At 47.7% G+C, this 24,892-nt stretch overlaps 6 protein-coding genes across 6 annotated transcripts; 3 read left to right on the top strand and 3 right to left on the bottom strand.

Moving 5' to 3' along the window:
• Window positions 1–1,392: 1,392 nt before the first annotated feature.
• On the top strand, window positions 1,393–3,795 carry H6S33_000136 (uncharacterized protein; the record flags this gene model as incomplete). Its single annotated transcript, XM_044831480.1, has 3 exons — window positions 1,393–2,162; window positions 2,220–2,386; window positions 2,441–3,795. 3 exons carry the CDS (start codon window positions 1,393–1,395, stop codon window positions 3,793–3,795), a joined length of 2,292 nt encoding a protein of 763 aa, XP_044699695.1.
• A 1,868-nt stretch (window positions 3,796–5,663) lies between these two features.
• On the bottom strand, window positions 5,664–7,237 carry H6S33_000135 (uncharacterized protein; the record flags this gene model as incomplete). The annotated part of the gene is made up of 4 exons (XM_044831479.1): window positions 5,664–6,089; window positions 6,148–6,845; window positions 6,905–7,015; window positions 7,087–7,237. The coding sequence occupies 4 exons, from the start codon at window positions 7,235–7,237 to the stop codon at window positions 5,664–5,666; spliced, it is 1,386 nt and encodes a 461-aa protein (XP_044699694.1).
• A 605-nt stretch (window positions 7,238–7,842) lies between these two features.
• H6S33_000134 (uncharacterized protein) lies at window positions 7,843–8,046 on the top strand (the record flags this gene model as incomplete). The annotated part of the gene is made up of 1 exon (XM_044831478.1): window positions 7,843–8,046. The coding sequence occupies one exon, from the start codon at window positions 7,843–7,845 to the stop codon at window positions 8,044–8,046; it is 204 nt and encodes a 67-aa protein (XP_044699693.1).
• Window positions 8,047–8,222: 176 nt separating this feature from the next.
• On the top strand, window positions 8,223–10,368 carry H6S33_000133 (uncharacterized protein; the record flags this gene model as incomplete). Its single annotated transcript, XM_044831477.1, has 2 exons — window positions 8,223–10,012; window positions 10,071–10,368. The coding sequence occupies 2 exons, from the start codon at window positions 8,223–8,225 to the stop codon at window positions 10,366–10,368; spliced, it is 2,088 nt and encodes a 695-aa protein (XP_044699692.1).
• Window positions 10,369–14,299: 3,931 nt separating this feature from the next.
• On the bottom strand, window positions 14,300–15,626 carry H6S33_000132 (uncharacterized protein; the record flags this gene model as incomplete). Its single annotated transcript, XM_044831476.1, has 9 exons — window positions 14,300–14,307; window positions 14,374–14,445; window positions 14,498–14,630; window positions 14,709–14,741; window positions 15,194–15,252; window positions 15,334–15,389; window positions 15,457–15,462; window positions 15,507–15,522; window positions 15,617–15,626. The coding sequence occupies 9 exons, from the start codon at window positions 15,624–15,626 to the stop codon at window positions 14,300–14,302; spliced, it is 393 nt and encodes a 130-aa protein (XP_044699691.1).
• A 3,581-nt stretch (window positions 15,627–19,207) lies between these two features.
• On the bottom strand, window positions 19,208–19,450 carry H6S33_000131 (uncharacterized protein; the record flags this gene model as incomplete). Its single annotated transcript, XM_044831475.1, has 1 exon — window positions 19,208–19,450. One exon carries the CDS (start codon window positions 19,448–19,450, stop codon window positions 19,208–19,210), a length of 243 nt encoding a protein of 80 aa, XP_044699690.1.
• Between the last annotated feature and the right edge of the window lie 5,442 nt (window positions 19,451–24,892).

The raw sequence follows: 24,892 nt of genomic DNA, 5'->3' as shown, positions 1-24,892 counted from the left end.
TTATCCGATTGAAACTTGTCCAAACAACAAAACACCAACACCAACAACATCAATAGAGGTTCCCGAGCTACCGAGAAAGCAAGTGCTATATTACCTTGCATTGATGTGCACATGCTCTTCATGTAGGCCACCTTCTTTTTTTCTTTCCACTACGGAGGATCCTCAAGGCATTGGGCATCTGATTACAGATTTCATTGTGATTCCTACTGGGCCCATCTCGGCATCTGAGTGGTTGAAACCCGACTGGTTATTTTACCCCCCCGTTTCGTCCGTGCTCTCTCACACCCAACCCCATGGACGGACGGGAAGCTCATTACCAGTGCCAGACTGCTGCTGCTCTTTCATCCCATCCCGTCTCACAGTGCTCATAGTGGTGGAGGGCCGGAGAGAGGTAGCAGTGGTCGGTCGGTCGGTCGTGGTCGTTCGGTCGTTCGGTCGTCTATCGCAATTATCGTCCAGGAATCCAGGGTTCTGTTCTCAGGAGAGAGAGAGAGAAAGGGACGAAAATCCCCCCCCCCCCTTTCCAGTTCAAGGAGAAAGGCCCCGGTACTCGATTGGCCAGTTCTCTTGGACCCTTTTCCTCTGTACAGTTTTCCCCCCCCCCCCCTCTTTCCCTGGCTGCTGCTTTTCCTCCGTCCCATATTTTCAACCCCACACACTACTACACACATACATACATACATTGCTCTGCCTCAGAACGTTCGTCCATTCAGTGTTCAGTGTTCAGTGTTGGCCCACCCACCACCCACCACCACCACCACCGCCTCAATCGTCCCTTGCGTCTCGCCCCCCCTCCCCCCAGAATCTGCAGTGTGACCCTTTGTCTGCTTGCTTGCTTGACAACCGACCGAATCGGATCGGCGGTCCTCGTTCTCGCTTGAGTTGCCTGTGCGACGAGCTTGTTTTGTTTGGGCCAAAGAAAAAAAAAAAAAGCTGGGATCAGATTGCCTCAGGGGGTTTTTTTCCAAACAACCATCACCAAACAACAACTCGTGCGAGGATCGAGTTCAAGGGCGGATACGCGGAGAGAGAGAGAAAGTGAGGGAGTTTCGAATTGTTTATAAGGAGCCAGAGATCGACCCATTAATTAGCGTATTTCTGGGAGTCGGTTTTTTAATATATCCCTTTGGTTCGGGTTTCGGAGCATTCCAGATTCAATCAATCAGCCAGCCTTTGCGGTCATCCCAGGATTACGAACCAGCCACAAACATATTATTTATTATTATTATATGGAACGGTGACCTACTAAATTAACTAAAGACTTTCCTTTCCCCCTTCTATTGCCCTATTCTTTGTTCTCTCTTTTTCCATCCCCTTACATCCTCAAAGACACAGCCAGAGACAAGCAGAAAAGGCAAGAGAAAAAAAAAGAAAAGAGAATTCCCCGGAACCATGACATCCTCCCTCCCTCCGCTACCGCCGCTGCCTCCGCCCCCACGGGATCCTGCAACCGCAACTCCCCAACACCGGCACTCCCATCAACCCACCAGCACGACCCCTCGCCACAACCGCGACAAGCCCCGACGGAAATCCGTCCACTCCCGTCACCGCTCAATCTCGTCCGCCAGCTCGCCGGAGGTGATCACGAATCTCGTCGACTCGCTCAGCAAGCTCTCGCCTGGGCCCCTCGAGAATCCCGCGCTCTACGGGAATCTGGCTCCGCCGAGCCAGCCCACCTCGCATAGGAGGGAGCACCCGGGGTATGACTATACGGTGGGCGCGGGGAGAGAACATGCATTTCTGCATCCGGATGACGCCGCTTTGGCGCCTGTGGTGAGGACGGCGAAACCGCCTAGCGGGCTCTCGGTGCACACGAATGGCTCGATCGACTCAGGGAGGAGTTCTTATTCGGGAATATCGGTTGGTAAAGGAGGCGTTGACATCCCGAACTATGTCAGGAATTATATGAACGGGGGTGTGGTTGGGCCAGGGAAGTCTCTCCATGAGCGGAAGAGCTCGCGGGAGAGCAGCAAGAGCTCAAAGAAGGACTGTGGTAGATTGGGCTACGTTTCTTCAAAGGAGAAGATCAAGATGGAGAAGGCCATGGAGAGGGACCGTGAGAGTGAAGGTGAATTGAGGATGAGTGCGGCCGGGATTTTGAGTCCGACGGGAGGAATTGACACGGCTGGGAAGGGAAAGAATGTGGCTGAGGATATTTCAAGGCATATACCCCAACGATCAAGCAGCTATGGGAAAGGATCTCCTCACACTTCTCGCAGTTATCCGCCGTCGTTGATTGCAGGCCTCGCTCCTATGCACGCCCCGTCTCCTCTTGGCTCTCCTTTGTTTGAAGCCGGTGGCTGCCCGTACGAAGATGATGAAAACGACGAAGCCGCACCAGCTCCCGAACTTCCGAAGGCTCGGCCCGAGAAGGAGAAGGCTAAACGTAACTCGAAGCAAAATCTTTACCCCTTGCGATCTGACAGTCTCCGCGCCCCAGCACCAAACCGATCTCCAAGCAAAAACAAACGTAAATCGGACCCAGCTCCACGCGGTGCACACTTGCAAGCCTCGCCCCCACGTGCGTCGTTCCAAAGCACGCCCGAACAGCGCCCATCGTCTGCAGATTCGGTTGATGATGCTGTGGATGCATACCTGTGTTCTGAGCGCCTGTCCCAAAAGATCCGCATGCCCAACACCGGTCGTATCATCTCCTTCTCTGAAGTTGGTGATCCCGCTGGGTTTGCGGTCTTTGTGTGCGTTGGAATGGGCCTAACCCGTTACGTTACTGCCTTCTATGACGAGCTCGCACTAACACTCGGTCTCCGCCTTATCACGCCTGACAGGCCGGGCGTCGGTGAATCAGAGCCCATAGATGAGACGGAGCGGACAGTTCTCAACTGGCCCGACGATGTCTTGTACATCTGCCAGCATCTCAAAATCTCAAAGTTTTCCATCCTTGCGCACTCTGCAGGTGCTATCTATGCGCTCGCGACAGCGCTGAGGATGCCTAGCCATATCCGTGGGAGGATTCACCTCCTTGCGCCATGGATCCCGCCCTCCCAGATGGAGGGTGTTGTGTATTCAGGCATGGAGAAAGGCGAGAAGGTTGGCTCAGTGCCAACATCACAGCGGATTCTCCGCGCACTTCCCACGCCGATACTGAAAGCCGCAAACTCGTCCTTCATGTCTGCGACCTCCTCGTCCCTCACAACATCCCTCCCAAGGACAGGAGGCGGCAAGGGCAGAAAGAAGTCTTCCCGTTCTTCCTCGCAGGAAGCTAAAGAGAAGGCTGCCGCTGCCATGGCGGCGGCGGCAGCCGCAAAGGGAGAAAACGATTCGCCATCTGGAAGTTCGTCCTCAGCCGATGCAACTAAAGAAGGCGGCGAGCCCACCGGTGAAGCTGCAGAGAAGGCGCCAGAAATGGACGCCTTTGCTGCCGCGCTTGCGTCCGTTGCTGAGAAGGAGCGGCAGATGTCGTACGATGAGCGTCTGACACATGCCATCTGGACACTGTCAACACGCAATGCAAACCCGGCTGTAGATCTGCTGGTGTGTCTTGAGCGCAGCAGGCCTGTGGGTTTCAGATATGTGGATATCACACGTGATGTCGTGATTCATCATGGGACGAAGGATACGAGGGTGCCTGTTGAGAACGTGAGGTGGCTGGGTAAGACGATGAAGGTGTGTGAGGTGCGGGTGTTGCCGAATGAGGGGCATGGATTGATGGCTAGTGCGATGGTGATGGGCGGGGTGTTGGATGAGATTGCGACGGAGTGGAGGGAGTGGAAGAAGTCGCTGGCGGGGAGGGAGGAGGGCGGCGGGACGGAGAGAAGCAGATATGGACCAGAGTAATTGCGCGGGTTATAGCTCGTGAGTGGACTAAATGAATGGATTATTTTTCGTATTAGTGTTCTGTGTTTTTTTTTTTTGTTTTGTTTGTGTTCTGTGTTTTTGCGGGAAAGCGGGATAGTACTTTTGGGTCTTTTTTGTATTTCTATATATTTTTTCGATTGTTTTTTCGTTGTTACAATATTCCCACCACCACCAACCTACAAACAGCCATCTTATTTACTTAACCTCTCTAGCAATTTATGTATCCTTTAATAGCTTTTAACGATGTATCTCACGTTTTATATTTTTTCTATTCTGCGTTTCGTTCACTATGATTTGTTTATTATGTAGGCCTTTCCCCCCTCGGTCTGCTCTATCAACATGCATCCTCCATAACTGTATTTTTTTTTTCTTTTGAAATTTTGGGACGATTCCCCTGGCGGAGGGACGACATGTACCTGCTCGAGCTCACATTTCCTTTTTTTTTTTCTTTTTTCTTTTTTTCCTTTTTACACAGCGAGCGAGCGAACTGTTGACCAGAAAAATCAGACCCAGACCCCCCTCAATATTTTTCACGTCATGTCTGTAATTCCTATAACCACACCTCACCATTGGGAGGGAGGCGGCGGATGTACTCGATCGAGCTCTACTTATGAATATGTAGTTAGTGTTAGTGTCTAGTTCTAGAATTATACAAGGTGGGTAGAGTAGAGATGTTGTTTAGTCTTAATATGTAGTAGTAATGTCATGCATACGAATTTTAGAGTATCGGGAAGATAATGTTTACCCGTGGATTGTTTCTTGGGAGTACCTACTGCCGTTTGCATGTACGAGTCGTTCCCGACGCTCGGGTTGGATGATCATCAAGTCCCGAGCGTGCACTAGAAGGACTCTACGCGTACATGTATGTATGTAACCGCCCGCTCGCGCGTGATGTAGCACGTGTGTAGAGTACCGCACTTAATCAACTTCATACCGTTCATCCACCCCCCCCCCCCCCCCTTACATCGATAGTAGAGTAGGTCCTCACTCTAGGTGCGTCTCTATCAATCTACTCTAAAGTCATGAAGTCTAGAGTATTCTAGCGTAGAGTACCTACATACTCCCCAGCCCGACCAGGCTCTCCATAGCGAGTCAAAGAAGCAAATATGTGCCTACAGTATCACGTAGATTACCTACTCTACGCCATCACACTCTGCTATCGGGCTCAACCTACCCTACCCGCGCGACGAGTGACACCCCATGAACTCTCCCCCCCCCCCCCCCCCCACATACAACACATCATGACCATCACGCACCCCTCGCTGTCATTGCATCGATTTGTTGAGATAGAGATGATCACGATGCTCCCTCCCTCCCTCCTCCGGCCGAGCGCGGGCCTTCTTTCTAAAAGTAGGGGAATTTTGATGGCATCGGGTTAGGATGCGGTGGGAGAGTACAAGTCATCGGACATGTCTCACTAGCACTGGTCTTGGTGCACGGGTCGGATGGGGAGACGCTAAGCCGTGTTGGGGGTGGGTTAGTGCGAGTGATAGTTTGTGAGGATTATAGTGTGTGCGTGGATGATCATTGACATCTGGGGTGGTGGAGGAAGAGGGAGAGGACAGTTTGGTATGTATGGATGGAGTGGTCTTTTTTGCCGTGATATCCGGTTTTGGATATATTTTACTTCATTCTCACTCCGTACCCTTTTGGCGCCAACTTGCTACAAATATGTAATCGCGATCATGGCATGCTGTTTGTTTCTCTTTACGACCAAAACACATTCTTTTGTAAAAATACAAATCCCACAAAAGCCAGACACAAAAAAAAGAAAAAAAATATGAATTGAAAACTAAAGTTATAAAGAAAAAAAAGTCTAATCACCCATAAACCTTGGATATCAAAAACTACTGACTTTTCTTCCCCTTCTTTACCTCTGTCGCGGGCGCGCTCCACAGCCACAACGCACAGAACGCTACCCAACCAACAACTGTAACCGCGATACCCGCCATCCATACCCACGCGCCCGAGATGTCCCAACTGCGGGTGTACTCGTCGTGCGCAAAGTGTCTCACGGTGACGGTGTATTTCTCATCAACATTGCTGAGGAAGGGGCGCTTGTAGTTGACACGGAAGGCGAACACTCCGTGCTGGTCGGGGATCCTGAAGCTGGTGGAGTATGTAGTTGAGTTGGGAGAAAAGACTGAGGGAGTGAGTGAGATGCGGTGGTAGGGGTCTAGCATGGTGAATTCGAGTTGGAGGGCGTCATCGGCAGGGACAGTGAAGGGCGCCCAGTGGTCAGACTTGTACTCAGCAAGCTCAATCTCGAAAGTCTAGCGGGGGTTAGTATATGGAGGAGCTATATTACTTAGGACAAACGGGGGTACATACGACATCGTTCTTGATCCTGTAAAGACGGGGGTTGATCTGCGCGTCGGTCTCGTTGGTAAGGTAGTGCTTGATGCCAACAACCTTGACAACACCAGTCTCCTTGAATGTCCATGCAGTGACATCCCTTCCAAACGCACGGTTCGCAACCTTGACTTTCTTGGCACTGCCGGGCGGTTTGACATTGAGACCATAGAAGACATCCGAGAAGATCTCGGCGCTTCCAGAAATCGTAATGCGGGCATTGTTCCTCGCCTGCAGAGCCGAGACAAGGTGCAATTGGCTGCCAGCGCTCCATGGGTCCTCAGCATATACAGCATCATCAATCGTGTCATACGCATAGCTTGTCCTCCCCGCCGTCAGAATCGGGTTGAGCAGTGGTCCATTTCCAAGGGTGTGTCCAACCCCGCGGTAGGCAATTATGTCTTCTGTGGATGAAGAGGAGGGGGAGAAGTAGTTTTGTGTAAATGTGGACACCTCTGGGCGCTTCACGATTACCATATCATGCTTCTCTGTTGACAGCGTGTCGTGTGAGAAGTGGTCCACGACGAGGTAGTCCTTCGGAGGAAGGTTTATTTCAAGCTCTCGCGCGAATTCGCGGGTTTGCTCGGGTATGCCTTTAGGTGATGTGAGGATCAAGATGTTTCCTTCCTGATTTGCGAACTGCAGGAGCAGTTGTGGTGTAAGTGCTGGTCCATAGCCTGGAGACCTTATTAGAAATTTGCGACAAACGTTAGAGGATGGCTATGAATTTTCATACCCTTTGATTTCGGCGGGAAAAGGATCAGATTGTCATATTCCCGTTCCCCATGGGTGAACAAAGACAAGCCCTCAGTCTTTGGCGACTCAAACTTCAGTTCATAACCTCTCGCTACGGGGACGAACACAGAAATGTCAGCGCACAGAACTCAATTGTATCTCCAGCATCACAAATAAACAAACCTTCTAGATCCCCAAAAAATTGTGAGTAGCTCTCTTTCTGTTCCGTGTCCTCCAAGACCACCAGCAACCGTGACCCCGTCAACGAAGCCGCGAAAGCTACCGACGAGAACAGACTAAAAGCGCCGTAGATCGAATAAAGGCGTGAGGCCATAGTGGCACCAGGTGTGAAACGCATCTTATGAGGTCTACCGGGGTTATTCGAATTGTTGGGTGAGTTGGTTGAGTATTATTCCTTTTAGAAATAAAAAAGGTGCGTTGGGTTCGTTTACACTCCTCGACATGTAGCAAGCTGGCTCGAGCAAGAGCTTACGCCTCACGTGTAGAATTGAGACCGCGCTAAGGACATCTGGGAATGACACCTTCGCATTCTCTTTCCTCGTTACAGAAATTGTTGAGAACCCTAACCCTGGCGGTAATACTGATTCGGTATGAGTAAAGCGAGTTAAGCGGTGGAATGACAGCTCTCTCGACCACACGCACGTTCCCCCTGAAATGGAGGATAGCTAGCGAGTGGGGAAGGGCTTCTTTTTAAAGAGAGCTCGAGAGGACGTTGGGGGAGGACCAATTCCATTCACTATTCACTTCTCAAGCTCTCTTCCTCTGTGCTCTGTGGCTATTCGATATATTCACACTCGCTGTATCCCGGTACGACCAATAAGCAAACAATAGCAACAGCAATTGCAACCTCTAATTAAGCATTCAAATAACCAAATACTCAAATCTATAACCTTTAATAAACCCCCCACCATAGACAAAATGCTCATTTTCCGTTCTCTCCGCATCCTTGCCTCCCTCCCTACTGGAACTCTCTTCTACCTCCTCATGTCCAGCATTACCTTCTCTCGCCCCTTATCGATACTGCCTGCCCGCGCTGTCTCGGCCTACTCGTCCCACTCGTCGCCCAACCAGAAACGTGGGATCATATTCCGTGTAGCCCAAAAGCTTGGCATGGCCCGCTAGGAGCCTCAATTGCTTGGCATTTGCGATTCGTTGACTTTTTTTCTCTTTGCTCGATACGATACGTTCTTTTTAATATTTACTATCAATTTCACTACTACTACTACCACTACCCTACATCGGCGATATATCCAAATTACAAATATTCACCACATAAAACAACAGAAAATATAACAGCAATGATGAGTACGAATGATGCAGAGGTGGCCAGCATAATCGCGAAACTAAAGAAACGAAAAAGAAACGATGAGGATATCGACATGAAGGACGCCGGGGCCGAACTCACTGCCGAAGAAGAGAAGAGAAAGAAGAAAGAGGAGAAACGGGAGAAGAGAAAGCAGCGGCGATCAGACGTTGGTATAGAAACGGAGGAGAAAGCGAAGGAGGATGCTGAGCAGACTCCCTCGAAGAAAGGGAAAAAGGACAAGAAATCAAAGAAATCAAAGGCGGATACGACCACAGAGGACGTCGATAATGATAATAATGATAATACTAATGCAATCACCACCACTATTACTACTGTCACTACCACGGAAGATGTACCACCGCCAGCTGCCAACGACGAAGAACCGAAACCGGAAAAGAAGGACAAGAAGCACTCAAAAAAAGAGAAAAGGTCCAAAATAGCATCCGGCGAGGCTGAAGAGGACGCTTCCGGTCTATCAAAACACAAGTCAATTCTCCAAAAGCTTGTTAAAGTCAAAACCAAAGCTACACTCACACCCGCCGCCCCCGAGGTTGAAGAAGAAGCGATAGAAGCAAAGGGCCTCGAACCTCTCCCTCAACCCGCGCCCACCAAAGACCCCAAACGCCTGTCTATTCTTGCCTCTTCACTCCCCCCATGGCTCGCTGCCCCAATTGTTGTCACGCCGGCAACTACAGTTCCCTTCAATGGCATGACTGGCATATCACCCAAGCTCCTTACACGCCTCGAGACCTTAAACCTGCCCAACGCATTCGCCGTGCAGTCTGCAGTAGTCCCGCTGCTCCTGGACCCTAAAGCCGGCGACGTCTGTATCTCCGCCGCCACGGGGTCCGGAAAAACCCTCTCCTATATCCTCCCAATTGTACAATCGCTCTCTACCCGTGTTGTCACCCGCCTCCGAGCAGTGGTGGTAGTCCCAACCAGAGAACTCGTCTCCCAAGTCTTCTCGACCGCCGTCTCCCTAACTTCCGGTACTGGCCTCAAGGTCGGGACCGGAATTGGGTCGAAGGCACTCGCGGCCGAGCAGGCCCTCCTGATCGATCCCGACACTGGCAGTAAGATTGACATCCTCATCACGACCCCCGGACGCCTGGTAGAGCATATTAAAAATACTCCCGGGTTTTGTCTGAAGTGGGTCAAGTGGCTTGTCATTGATGAAGCGGATCGCCTACTCGCACAGAGTTTCCAGGAATGGGTTGACGTAGTTGTGGGCTCTATCGAGACCGCGGCGAAGGATCAGGACTGGGAAAACGGGTTGGAGGACGTTCTGGAGGACCTGGGTATCAATGTTCGGGCACAGCAGATTGAGGTGAGGAAGGTCGTTTTGAGTGCGACGATGACGAAGGATGCGGGTAAGCTTGCAGGGCTGAAGCTGAGGAGACCGGCGATGGTTGTTGTTGAGAAGCCTGTTGGCGCGGACGGCGCGGCGAAGAATGATGAGAACGAGGACGACGAAAACATCCCTGAGGAGGTGTTCTCAGTTCCGATGGAGTTGAGGGAATACGCGATACCGATCGTCAACAAGGAGTACAAGCCCCTCTACCTGATGTATCTCCTCCGCAACCGCAACATCAAGAGGGGTACCATCGTGTTCGTAAAGAGTAACGAGGGTGCTGCAAGACTGACGAAGCTCATCGATACAGTTGCTGAGAAGATCGGGATTTCAAAAGAGGTTGGGTGGACTACCGGTCTAGTCACTGGAGAAATGGAGAAGAAGCGGCGTGAGAAGGTTCTTCGCTCCTTCAAGAAAGACGAAGTTCAAATGTAAGCTCTTCAATCTATCCATTGCCATCTATTGCACATTAGCTAACAGTTTCAATAGTCTCATCTGTTCCGACCTCATAGCTCGTGGTCTGGATCTGCCCCATGTGGACAACGTCGTGAACTACGACATCCCCTCCAGTACCCGCGCATACGTACACCGAGTCGGCCGTACTGCGAGAGCCGGGAAAGAGGGTGATGCGTTCACACTTGTTGAGGACAAGGAGGCAAGGTGGTTCTGGCGCGATCTGGCGAAGGGAATCAGGAGACGGGAGGAGGGCGTCGAGAGGATGGCTGTGGCCCTAGAAGATGAGGGCATGGGGTGGAGAGGTGCCTATGAGGAGTGTTTGTATGGATAGTCAGGCGTGTATTGATATCAGGAAGGGGTGTTGTATGTGCTAGTCTTTGTATCATCATGTACTTTGTATTTTTTTTTTCTTTTTTCAAACCTTTACGATGCATTTTGTTCATGGCGTGTCACTCGACTGGTGTTTTTTTTTTTTTATATCTTTCTTTGTTAGTTATACCAATGGAATTTTGATTTGATTTTACGAAAAAGGCCCAGAACGCCGCCTTAGTTTTGAGTACAATTAAAGAGCATCGCCCTCTACAGTAGAGATAGCTCAATTCTAAATTTTAAATACTATAAGCAAGTAGTGGTTTATTGATGTGCGAGTGATGCTCCATGATGCTAAATATGTCTCGTCCTCGAGAGCGAATTTGTACTCGTACGTAAAATAACCAACTATGCGGAATACCCTAACAGACAACTATTATTTCAGGACATAAAGCCAGAATGTGAATCTCGGAGCCACTATTTTACCGCATTTAAAAACGTGTGGAAAACTAACACATAGCTCCGATTGAACATTACAAATCTCTCCAACAATCGCCCTACAAAATTCTTAGTGTTGTAACAGGAGACATAATGGCCACCCAATAAGGGGAAGTTTCTTTCTAAATCAATAAGGTGCGATTGGTTATATCTCCTACGTGACTGTTTTGGTAATTTTGCTTAAGCTCCAGTTTCTACGCTAGCTTGGAAAAATCCGATGGGCATTCAACCACCTGTCTGGATGACACTGTTCCCTAGCTAGATCATCTCCATAATAGCTTCGCTCTGCATTGATCGTGGTGTCGATGAGCACAGATGGCCAACTAACTCAATTGATCAACTAGATAGGTAGCAGTACCAATAGTCCATGGTCAATGAAACCCTGTCATGAAGTCATTAATATTAACTATTTGTGTAGGGCATTCTTTAAACATTTTTGAAGAGTGGCCGTACTTATGTGTACCGCAGTCAGGGATAGAGACTGTGGGGTGAAAGCTACCGCAAAGAATTGAGCCCCACACTCGTTCTCCCCCCACGTTAGTTAAATCCAGCTGCTCTTCCCCCCCCCCCCCCCCCCTCTCTCCCCTCTTCCCCATGTATCTCGCAACGCCACTCTTGAGTTTGTTTGGCTACTACAGTAGACTCTCGCTATAAGGATACATATTCTTGGTCCCGACCGTATCCTTATAGCGAGAGTCTACTGTACATATATGCGCCTCCCAACCGCGCGGGTAACCGATAGAGTAGGTATGATCTGTGGGGAACGAGTTGACACAACCCATATGCGGCAGTTACATGTATTGAAGGACCCACATGGCTCAGAACGAGAGCAATTTGGAAAATATGCCAAGCCACATACAAATTCGAGGTCTTGGCAGAGATTTCAGGATTGTACCAGTACAAAAACTGCTACAGCTAGTGAAAAATTAGTATATTTACAGGACGGGCTTAGAGAATGATTCGCCCTACTATAAATCTATTATAAAAGACTTCAAGTTAATCCCTTAAAAATTAATGTTGAAAATGGCTATTTTGAGGTGTTTTGAGTTAAATCTGGTGACCTCTGACCAAGAACTATCTACGACTCTTAATTAACTATTATGGAATGTCAAACTGCATACCTCTCGACATGCACTTCCCAGATTTCGATCACGAACATATCGCATACAGCTGGAGTGGCCTAGCTATAACAAACGTGTCAAGCAACTCGACAACCCTCCGCTCGCGAGTAACTAGTGCAAGCTCCCTTGACCCTGCAACCTACCGTTAATTCTCGAGAAATCCACTATCTCCGCTTCGTTAAATCTTAATTCCGGGCCAGAAAAAGTGTATATCTACATGAATCCATGAAGTTTGATACGCCAATTCGCCTTGGTCCGGACTTACCACATACAAATACGGGGATAGTGGATTATTCGAGAATTAACGGTAGTGGTAAACAGCTCCCATCAGTCACGAAATTTATCTCAAGACAACCTGCCTTACTGGTATATATTTTCGTCCCAAAGTGCTTAGCAGCTCAAGCAAGGCGCTTGACAGCCTGCAGTATCGCAGGGTATGGGTACAGCACTTAAGCTTACAGGCAAAAGTGCGCTCCGATTATGGTTACCCTAACCCGTCACTTAGCAACCGTACCCCCCAGTCCAGAGAAGACACGACTGGCACAATCTCTAGCCTTGTCAGTAGTGGAAGGTGGTCCAATATATATCTCCGTGGAGTAATATATCCCCGCGTTCCCCTCAACGCTCTTGCAGCTGGTTGGTGGTCCGTGCAGGATATCTAGACATTTTCGAGACCGGCCAGATACACTTAACTAGCTTCCGTTTCAAGACTTGCCGTTGTCGGTGATAAACCGTCTCGTCTTTCTTTGTATATACCCTGTCTAGGGGCAAAGCCTCGAGACCTCCGTGTAGTTCGTGTCTATCACTGATATAATATATAATCTAGCTCTTCACCTTATCTGGATGCGGGGCACGCCCTCTCAAGCGAGATATTAGAGGCGGGGAAGTGAAGAAGACGTTTGAAACTTTAGAGCTCCATGGGGCCGAAGTATTCATGTGGAAAACATCTCATTCCCTCTTAACCGATCGATAACTAGGCCGTGAGGGTTAAACCGGATATAATCGGTACAAAACCCACCATTCCTCTTGGATCAGGTATCCGGCCAGCAACCCACCTCACCAGCTTCAATCATAGGATATCACTCGGAACAAATCATTTACGTAATAGTTTCTGGTCCGGTCATCCGTAAAGTGCTACAAGCCTTTCCCGCAGACTTAAAACGTTTTTGAACCAAGCTTGACGTGATTGAACATTATGGCCAACATGTTCTTGAGAATGTATGCGAATCTTTCTCTATGATTCAGGCTGGTCAACATAGACGCTTGTCACTGATCTACCTTGAAATCGGTTAGCCTAGCAATATATATATATATATATTCGGAAGATAGATTTATCCGGGGAAGCTTACTATAGGATATTAACTCTTCTTCATCGGAGTCTCTCCGGAGGCTTTCTCCATACTCATGGAGCATGCAGAACCTATGAACTTGATAACACAGTGTCCATAGTTATATACTTGTCAGTGCTTCCAGTGCCGGGATAGTACGGTCGACTCCAAATTACTGATGACTCAGTGCATTTTTCAAACCATCCAGTCATGATAATATCTTCTATAAGGCTCAAACTCTTGGTACTTCATGTAGTCTTCATTCCCAGCCCCCACACGTGACACTTAACCACATTCCTGCGCTTCACGTGATTTCACCAACATCACGCAACGGCTTCGGATGAAACAAGGCTGACATTCTAGAATGGTTTTATATATAGCTCATCCGCACTAAGGATCTATCATCCGAGCTTCAAAACGTGGCAGAAGAGCGAGGAATTGCACGTCCTCTTTTGTTGATGATATGCTGTTGACTCTAGGCCCTGGCCGGGTATCTCTCTGAGGTCTCGCCACTCTGAATGACGGCCAGCTACTTCAGATGGTCTGTCTGAAGTGGTGAGAGATGTATTAACTCTTGTCAGACCTCGAGATAAAGCCCCTATGCAGTCAACCTTCCGAAACGCTCATTTCGTATTCCCCCAATTGGACAGAAGGAGATGTTGGTCACTCAGACAGGCGCTTTCCTCGAATCACATGCTCCCATCCTAGGAATACAATTACATTACGGTCGGACGGGCGTCGGGGAATTGTGAATATCCTACATACATAGATGAGGGTTAATAGGGACCGCAGGGTTACCCCAGTGAAAGCGCCGAAAGGCATACAGCATTGTACTTCGGAGTTGGTGTCCGAACATATCAAGTCTCCTATGGCTACACACAAAACAACTTCCGGTCACCAAGCTTTCTTCTGAGACAGGCGCAATTAGACCGAACGGGCTAGGGTTACGCCTAACACGGAGGGTGATCATTGGGACCCAACCAATTGATGGGAATGACCAACCAGGTTAACACGCTACTTAGGGTTAGGAGTTATTTGTAAGCTTTAGTTATGTCGTCCGTCGGGTTTTAGGGTCCTGACTTATTTGTGTTATCATAAGACCCAGTGACATCTCAAGATATTCTGAATAATCAGCGAGCTTTCCGTCCGATGCTGTACCCATATGAAGTGAAGTATGGAGGAAGACCAGAAGAAACCGGCATACTCGGATAAGAAGCTACAGACGACAATAGATTTATTTCTGCATGGATCCGCGCCGGAATATCAAGCGGAAAGCTCGGATAGTGGGGGTCAGGAAGTAAAAGGGTAGGTGGTGGGCCGATAAGAAGGACCAGTAACTGTTTTTGCTCGTTACACACGTCAATCAATCTACACACAAGTACATACAAAGGTATTGCGAGCAATATACCACATACATGGAGTGCGTGAGCTATCACACAATATGGCCACTATGGCATGGTGGGTTAGTAATGTGACTAGAAAATATATCGGGAACGGTTCGGCATTGAGAGTTCCACTTTAGACATGGTGCGGTATCAAAAACCGGCATTTTGAGCCCTGTTAACATGTTGGCACATCTAGCGGTTCGGATTAATTGAGATCGTCCTCGTGTTATACTCGTAGAATTCTGACGCTTTGAGAACGGACTGGGCCTGCATACGTGCAAAAGGCCGCACGAAGGGCTAGAATTTTGGTAGCATGCCGACCCGGTCCGCCATGAAAATGTGTCTGGGGTGCATATGCATCCACGGGCCTTCTTATGGTGATCCTAAGATTTCCTGTTTTTGAGAGTTCTTCAGCCAGTTATATGCGGATTGGCCCAATTATAAATGAGACGAGAGCTTAGCCAGGGTCCTGCACTTCAAGTCTGGAAGAAGGCTTGTTCAGCTGAATTACTCACCGCTAATACCGATGTAGCGTAGGTGATAGCAGCTTCAAATTCATTCCCAGGGACGGGAACTATCATCTATTGTGATTTTCCAAAGCCGCGTTTTGATGAACAAAATAGCCATAAATCTACATGTAGTGATGGACACGGACCAAAGGAAATGAGACTTAAACAAGTCTTGTCTCGTCCCGACAACCACAATCTAGAACTTAGAAAGATTAGAATTAGAATTGGCTGGAGGTCAATCCTGCCAGTACTTTGCGCGAGGTTTTTACCAATTTCTTTAGAGGCGTTGCTTTGGCCCTAGACCTTGCGTAGGAATAACAAGCGATTAGGGAGAACTAACATGAAGAAATCAGTCAAAACACCTCATTCTTCTGGTGAATAATTCAAAAATATGACGGTTGCTGGCACACCCTGGGTCCCCAGACTTACCCCGAGACATTGAGTGTTGATCTTGAATTGCCTTGTCCCAAGTCCCGAGACCTGGTCTCGAGATAGCTTGTACAATTGTCTCGTGCTAATCACTAAATAAATCGCACTAAACAGTACGTACGTACACCTAGATGGTTTCTGTATAACCAAATTTTCCGTTTTCTAACAACGATCGCCTCCAATAGCTCTAAAGCCGTGTTGTCTTTGAACGGCCATCTGGATTATTAACGGCGGGTTCGGACGCGGATCATGAAACCTCACTCGACTTTCACTGGCAATGGCGTGAAATGCCACCAATTGGATCCAGCCTCTTAATTGTCAATACGAGACAGACCAACCCAACCAGTCGGCTTATATAAATTCAACGTAGATCAACAAGTCAACAAGTATCCTTCTTTGACATAGGCCCTAGATAAATAAGTATGCAGGTGTGAATTGACGCTACTAGCCGAGTATTGCCTACACCATTCAGGGACGTTAGTCGAACCAAGCATTTATTTCATTATGCGAGAAAGGCGCAAATCTACGTCCGTGGGTACAACAGGAATGTTCTCAAGACGTCTAAATCCCCGACAACTTTATCCTAAATCCGTGATGACGCGTGATCAAACTAAATCGACTTTTTTGAATTCTCATCATATTCAAAATGTGAGAGATGTGGCCTATAGTATACGTATATAGGTATATGTGTGTGAGGATTATGCCCGAGAGTGCCCAAAATCCAAATAAGATCACCAATTGAGATACGGTCACCGCATGGGGCCTTTGATTGCCTTCAGTCAAGAGAGCCCTTTTTTGACTAGTTTTGGACTGTACGCGTACCATCGATAGATATTTGATCTGGTTGTAACCGATAGGCTTTCTCTCAACTCATGTACCTACTACTGCAGGTAGAAGAGGTATTTTGTTGTTCACAACAAGGCGGCTCTCTGGCCTGTAATAGGACCAGTCCCTGAAGCCATGACAAGCTGCGACACCGTGGCAAAATATGCAATTTCTTGGGAAGGCAGTCATTATGTATGTATGCTCACTGTGCAGCAGTAGTAGATAGCTCATGAACCTGGTATTTGTGACGGTTGCTATTTCTGGACGATGATATGTGTGTCTCGATAATCGTCACAACTTATGCCTTAGAAATCTCATGTCGTTTGAAGCACATTATCTGTCGTCATGTATGTAACGGCTTCCTAAAACGCCCAATCTCTTGGTACGGAACCATATATATGGCATTTGTATCCTACTCTAATCGCTGCCTCGGGAGCACATCCTGCCTTAAAGTCAGGTTTCTGGGAAACGGGTTAGGCGATTGATAATCGAAAAAGAGATCCAAGCATCGCCCTACGATAATATCATCTCTAAAAGGAAGGACGTAAGAGTGAGCTATCCTGTCTTTGGTTACATGGACCGTTCTGACAGCTCGGTATCCGGGCCCGGCGAGATGGATACTATTAATTGATTCGCATCTTCACCTATGTACATACAGTAGGTATGTTGGTAGATATGATGATTGGTAGAGCTCATCCAAGTTGTATGTAGAGTATGTAGGCTTCGTGTTTCTGATAACCAATGAGTGACATTGACCGAACATGTGCACCAATTATGTTTGCTAGAATGAGATCTCCCCTCCCTTTGGTACTGCCCTTGCTAGGCACACAACCAGCTTGCAACCAAACATCTCCTCTCCCTGCCAGCCCCTTTAGAATGAGGGTAATTAATCTTCACGACGAATGTCGATGGCCGGCCGAAGCAAAAAGAGAGACATTCGGGGGGCGAAAACAGTCTTCTAGAACCCATCATCAAGGGTGGGGGGAAGCCAAGGCAGCTAGGCAAACAGCTTTTTGTGTAACAACCACAAGGGAAAGTTTCTAGAACTGTGCACAGAGGACAGTGTGTTCTCCAATGCGGGGTGAGCACGTGCGAAGTACTCTAGAAAGTCACATTATCTCAGCTAGCTAGGGGCCAGCAGCAGCAGCAGTAATCGATGAACTTCCTGCAAACCGACGTAATAAGTAACCAACAAAAAAAATATCCTTGCACCTCAATTCCTTTGGTTTTGTTGCCACTCGGTATCTACACCGCCTGTATGCACCGACCTCGGAGAGCGGGAGAAAAAAAAATTAAGTGGAGCTGCATCGTGGTACCGTAGTACACAGCACCTAGATACATGTACATACATTATGTACATCCCATCCTTTCGTCGAATTTTTAATCCCGCCGAGGCAGTCATACCGCCGAGAATATTATAAGAATATCCCTGGCAATATATCGTCTTAAGCGTACCGATATTGCGGTATTGAACGGCCTATGCAGTCGGACAACATGTGTGCCCTTGCCCAATCGGAGTACAGTGCGAGTAACGTCAATCCTCATCGGATGATTTGACAGTCGTGATAAGGTGTGTGGTATTGATTGACAGATAGATTGGTTGATTGACTGATTGATTGATTTATGTAGAGTAGATGTGGAGTAGAGCTAGGAGCTACTCTACGTAGCTAGAGGATGTCACTGTATGTGTGCACATACACAAAGTAGGTATATCCTTATGTATGTGTATGCAAAGCAACTCATGTAAAGGAAATCAATTGTGCAATCCGGCTTTGACTCCAGGGTTTGTAAATCGACCTAGGCGGTAGGTACATGATACTCGACCTACTTTACTTGGGTACTTCTGCCCGCTTCAGCTAAGAGGGCAGTTGGACCTGCATGGATCGCGGAGATCTGGGGGTGTGAGGGAAAGGGGGGGGGGGGGGGGGGGTGATTGTTAATATTGTTATGATTTTGTTGTGGTTGTGGTTGCGGTTTGGTTGTGGTTGTTGTGATGGGAGCCTAGGTGGAGTGTGCTTACTTGGTCACAGCAATCAACTTTCATTCAACGAAGCAAGCAAGCAGAAAGCAAGCAAGCAACGAAAGGAGGTTGGCATCCACTGCCACGCCTGTCACCCCCTTCTCAGGCACTAATAATTCGGCCCTCTACAATCCAAACCACTCTACACATTCAAGGATACCCCGCTACCAAAGTTACACCGATGTCAATACTCGAGTACCAATATTAAAATCTTGTGACCCAGCACATGGTCAACCCATTCCCTACCCACAAAAAATTCAAAGAGGGAATAGTCTGCTCATGGTGTGGTTTGACGGCTAGCGACGTCCGACTTGTGGGAAAAAAAATGCGGATTCCATTCGTAAAAAAGCATGGAGGGAGGGTCCAGGAGGGTACGATCACTTATGTATACTTTTCTCCGGCGGAGGTCCCTGTAACCTGCACTCACCCCCCCCCCCCCCCCAACAAGCGCCAAAAAAACGCACTGGAAAGGCCTGTCACTTCCCCCTCCTTTCTCGAACATCGCGACGGAAAAGCAGCTATTGAAGCGTGATGACAAGGGTTTCCCTGTTCCACTACACCCCCCCCTTCTTCCAATGAACACCCCCCCCCCCCCCCAAAATCCGAAGCTACTCCATTGTGAAAAATGTCGATGAAGTAACTATATAAGCACCGGGTTCGGTGCCGTCAAGAGAAAAGGGCTTCAGCTTAGTATTGCTTATCCCATCATCCATTTAAAAAGTACTCAAAACCTCGGATATTACCACTCAGCTTATTGAACTGAAAACTGAACTGGACACTCTCCCGGAGTCGAACATAGTCAGCTCCAATTCAAGCAAAACTTTCTGTGGCAAAGTGGCAATAGTCCCTCCTGCCTTTTCGAATTTTAAGACCTCATCGGCTTCCTCCTTACGTTTTTCAACGTCTTCTGTTTCTTTATAAAGGAAGCTTCGAGCGCCAGAGTTTTGCGTGGTCATTGAAAGATAGTCTGTCTGCGAAGGGCGCAACATTGCAATTGAAGCTCGATACCAGATCTTGTCGCGTTTTACCCACCTACAGTAGGTTTCCATAGCGGGGGGGAGGGTACTTTATCGCATTCTTACAAATCATCATACTAACCATTCTCGATAGTACAGTACATTATTACAGTACCTACCCACAGCGACGCACCGCAGATCTAAATACAAGCCTTCCTACTATACAAACCACCTTACCTTTAACCAGACGAAAATCAAATAACAAAACCCAATATAAAATGATTTGGACCTGTTGCCAGTGTGGCCGAAATAGCCACTGCACGACCTGCGACTGCGGCCACAACTTCTGTCTGAGCTGTGTCTACTCCCGAAAACCCCCACGGCCAAGATATCACCTTAGGTGGCCCTCCATATTACGCTCCCGATCATAGACGGAAGTAGCGCAACAATTGGGAGTTTTTAGCCTTCATCTTCACGGAGAATTGCATCATATCAGCGCGCAGCAGCGGAAAGGGGGAGTGGTGATCTATATGGGAGCTAGCAGCTAGTAATGATGTTCATGTAAATAGAAGTTCTTGAGTTCATTTTTTGTATTACGAGGACGGCGGCGGTGGCAGAGGCTTGTGCTGCGCTGAGGTGATTGGTTTCCTTAGTTTTCTGTCTTTTTTGCCTTTCTATTTTTCAGTATTTCTGTTTTTCTGTCTTTTTACTTTGCATATCGGAGTTGCTGGGATTTATTACGGGATTCAAGACATTTTGGGATGAAAGAGTTATCTATAGTAACAATTCGCTGTATATACGATACCTTGGAGGCGAAGTTTCGTTAAGGAGGATCCGAGGGTTCCGGGATTTGACTTTTTGCACTTTTTATGTTTTGTTTTATTTATTCCTGAGATCTAAAGTCAAGACACTGAGCTGCTGCGCAAAGAAAGCACGATGACTTACTCAACCTACCTTGCCTGCAGGTCGATCCCTGTCCGCTATTTCTTTGCCTAGGAATGTCTCGCTCGGATGGAAGGAGTTTTGGAGGATTACCGGCGCCTGTGCGCGTGTGTGGTGTGTGGTTTATAAAGATGAAGTAACCACGGAATAACTCTAGTTCGATATTCTTTGCTTTTAAGAAGGGAGGTTAGGGTTCTCAGCCATGTACCTGGTATACATGATGCAAAGCTTCACCGAACCCCATAGATTATACCCGGACGTTGTACGTGACATACTTATGCCTGCCTTGAGCTGTTGCTTGCTTTTACCTCTCCAGCCTCGCACTGGGGAGCCTCAAAGTCTCACGCAGGCAGACCCTTGCAACAAACGTGTTTACACGAATATTAGGCAAGATAATCAGCGGGTGGTGCAAGATCGCGAGGACCTCTTTGCAAGGGGGGCCAGTGGAATGATGTTCATAACCTCTTGTTTGACATCTGTTTCCAAAATAGCCATTCAATAATTTAAAAAAAAATTAAAAATTAAAAACGAAATGGGGGATAAAAAGAGAAACATTCCTACTCGTGCGCACATCTACGTAAAACTAGCTGTAGCTACATACTTAGTTGTCCTTCCAGATTGTGTTAATTAGCCGGGACAACGTTTGTTTGCTGTGCTTGAAATATATATATTATTATATGGGGGTCGAACGAGGCTGTACAAGGCGAGCTGTGATTACATGACATATGAAGTCAATTCCACCAGCTGGGCTCCTTCTGTCAGTTACAGATGATGATGATGGCGCGGATAAATCGTGAGCCTAGCTAGGTAGGTGTAGTAGAGATATACCCCCATATATAGGTATTTCCACCTCGATCAGCTTTGCTTTTCGGTACACTGGTGCTTCTGGGTACTTGCTAGGTTGCTATAGTAGGGATACCCAGTTTTCCGCCTGCAGATGAGCTATCATTTACTCTAGAGCACAGCTTGCAACAGAAGCTGGGCATGTAAATGCTGTATTGTACTACCCATTGTGAGTTCCATTCGGCCGGCAAAAGTATTCCTATATCTCAGGTGATATGATTGATTGATATTGACATGCTATCTAGAGTAGGGGTTACAGCCAAGAAACTGGAAATGGAGATTGATAATCATACATCGATCATGAATGGGCGATTCAGTGAACATTGGCGAGCTGTGGTTACATGAATTGCCTTGGCCATAGTCTACTAAACATAAACCTTTAAGCCTTTGAAGAGCTCAACGCACGTGCGTTCTGAAAAGGCCTGGGCACGCCACCCCACCTGTGCAGCAGTTACCGGGCATTGGAAGGGGAAGAAACGTTTTTTAAATCAAGATCTGTTGCATTTCCGGCGATCTGTTAGGTTGCATGGCCATGGCAGTGAGCATAAGATACTCTACATAATGAGAGATGCGCAATCAGAATTGGGGACGTCTCCCGAACTGATATATATTGGAACGGGTTGCAGCAGCAGTAGAATTATGGAAACGTGGGAACCACAGCTGGATGCTTCTGCTGCTAGATTGCAGTACTGCGCCCTTCTCTTCCCTTCATCGGCACTTTGGTGGCCTTTTTTCCTCATAATTTCTTGGCATCTTTAAGGTTTTGTTATCCGCAGCTATGCTTCTGCTGCTGTAGGACGGCATTTCTGCTTCTGCGTATATAACAATCTGAATACCTGTAGAATAGAATCCTTGCTTACCTGGGCCAGCTCGGGTTAACTCTACACCGCATAATTATCATATAGAGTAGTAGCACTGTATCTTGAATAAAGATTCATGATGATTCGATACTATAACGCCGGTCCGGCGTCCACGATTCAAACCTCCCTGTCCATTCCTGTCCAGGCAGCATAGCATATATGTGCAGAATATATAGATATAATTATAATTATATGTATGTTTCAAACATATTAGTTTATTGCTATATGCTAGATCTCGCTAGCTGTGCCTGAGAGAAACGTATTCTTCGTCGTCCGTGGGTTAATAGTCACCTCACCTCCATGTTTTATAACACGATGAATGAGATTGAGTAGTATATAGAGTAAACATCTGAAACCTATAACCATTGGTGAAGGGAATGCTTGAGGATAATGCCTGGAGAAGAGCTGCGCGCAGACGAGCAGCAGTAAGAGTACCATACCAGCCCATGGACCAGTCATCTCGGAAGCCGAGGCTGTTTGTTCTAAATGCGACGGTAATAGGGTACTTTTACCTATTCCGATCACCCAGTTAGTCGGTTATTTGGTTAGTGTGAGTCCGTTCTCAACTGAAATGTAACGGCAACTTTCGACTCTTTCTTTTTCCTTCCTAGAGGCATCATGTACCACCCCCTCCTCCCTGTGGTGATGATAGCAGCACAGGCAAACAAGCAATCCCTCCCTCTCTGCACTATGTAGGCATAGTATTATGTAGATGTGATCATGAGGACACCCCCTCTTTCCTTGATAGTACCGGTTCTACCGTACGAATGGGAAACAGTAACTAAAAATAATGAGGGGTTCCAGGGGGGAGAGTTGCGATTAGATCGGTTATAATATGTAGGTACTCTATGCTCTGATGATAGATCAAAGATCTTATACATATGACGGTAAAGATAACCATTGAAACTCAGTTAGTGATATGTGGGTAGAGTGATGACATGCACTCCAGCAGCAGCCGCTGTCTTTTTCTTTCTGTGAGCTGTTCGTAGCGCAGGCGGGTGAGGAGGAAATTTTTTTTTTTTTTTTTACCTTCTTTACCCTTTTCCCTAGCTCTCCCAGGACCCTCGAAACGTTAGTCTCTATCTGGAATCCCTGATCAAAACGGTTGCCGCAACCGAGAAGGAACGGACACTAAAAGATTTTCTTGCGTTGACGGCATTGACGCATGACGTTGTGCCCGCACACCCTAAGCTTCCCTTCCCTTCCCTTTCCTTTCCTTTCCCTTTCGTAGATTGGGCTGTCGTGGATGAATGGAGTCTGGGTTCCAAGTTTCGATGAGATGTGAAACGGTAAATTGCATTCGTTCAGGCGGTGAGCCAACCGGGTCACTTTGTTTTCGGAATCCCTCTCTCTCTTTTTTTCCTTTCCAGAAGCACCCCGGCGGCCCCCACCGAAAAACTCTATTAATTTGGAGAGCAGTTCAACAACGGCAGTGGCGGTTAAGAACCGGCCCAACTTATTGGAAGCTGAGCAATGAGAATAGTGTGCTCTAGGTACCACATATACTCTACCTAAACTCTCGGGACAGCTAGTCGGGTCAAGAGTAGAATTGGGAACGGCGTGGGGCATCCACTGGAACCTGCCGTACGGAATCGAATCGGCATGAGACCTGTATCATTTCCTGCATGCCCCCCGAAGTACGACACCTGGGTTCCTTTCAGAGATGGCCTAGCAGTAGCGATGTCTTTACTAGTATTTAGAATAGAAATTAGGTGTCAGAAATTTGCCCGCGCCAGCCAGCCCGATAGAAAAGTACCCCGCTGAACCACATCGACAGGTGTCTACTTTACGTACATAGTCAGTGACATGACTGATGACATTCCACATTGAGATTAATGATCGTATGCAGTTTCTACATCTGCAGCCGAAATACCATCCAGAGAGAAGCTCTTACTAGCCTCATAAGCCCGAGAACCTTAGATTGATCTCGGCGGCCTTTAGAAGATGAACGGGTAAAGGCCTACTCCAAAAACCGTCAGAAAACCGATAATCAACGCCACCCTGTATGTGTGGCTTTCGCCTCCCTTCCCAATCAGAAAGAGGACATATCTACACGAGGGGGGGAGGGCAGATTCGTGAGTACAAGGGGCCACCCTAGCTGGGATTTCTGCCCAAGCATTTGAAGGTATCGCATATGATGATTTCAGAATGGACAACTGAGGAAAAGGCTTCTTCAGATTGGATTGAATGTACCGAGACAGCTGCAGCAACCCTACTGAATCCCGAGTTTTGACTTCTTTCTTTTCTTCTTCCAATATCGTGTGCCTGAGTAGAGTAGTAAGGAAAGAACCTAGCTTGAGATACGTCAGCAAGATGAAGAACTAGAGGGTGATGAGCAGAGGACGAAGATATCATCGCCAATGGCGCGTTCGCCAATTGACCTAGCATCGTCAACATCGACACCATCACCACCGGCAGATAGAATACTCGCGTGGAAGGCCGAAAATGATATCAACTTGCTTATCGCGTAAACCCTCGGGCCGAAACGGGTGTCATGATTAAGAGAGTGAGAGATTCAGAGCTCAATTTCCCTTGAAGATATGTGAATCTTGTTGTTAGTCTGCATATTTGTCTATCTGTCTGTTTCCCCCAGGCTCTCTTTTCTTCCCACGGCCCCCCTAACCTGGCTCCATTGCTTGTTCCTTGCAACGACGCACGTGCACTCCAATTGACCGCGCGTCGGGTTTTGGTTTGGTCTTTATGATCTACGACTAGAGCAAGTTTCACACAGAAGACCTGGGGTGTCTAATCCAGATTTAGAGAGAGGTTTGATTGATCTGTCTCGAGGGTCAGTCACGTATGATCACTCGACTGTCGGGGAGACTCGCAG

This window comes from Morchella sextelata (genome assembly GCF_020137385.1).
Source record: "Morchella sextelata strain SCLS chromosome Unknown scls_1, whole genome shotgun sequence".
Taxonomy (NCBI): Eukaryota; Fungi; Ascomycota; class Pezizomycetes; order Pezizales; family Morchellaceae; genus Morchella; species Morchella sextelata.
Note: the sequence above shows the minus strand (reverse complement) of the source record. Positions and strands in the feature narration are given on the sequence as shown.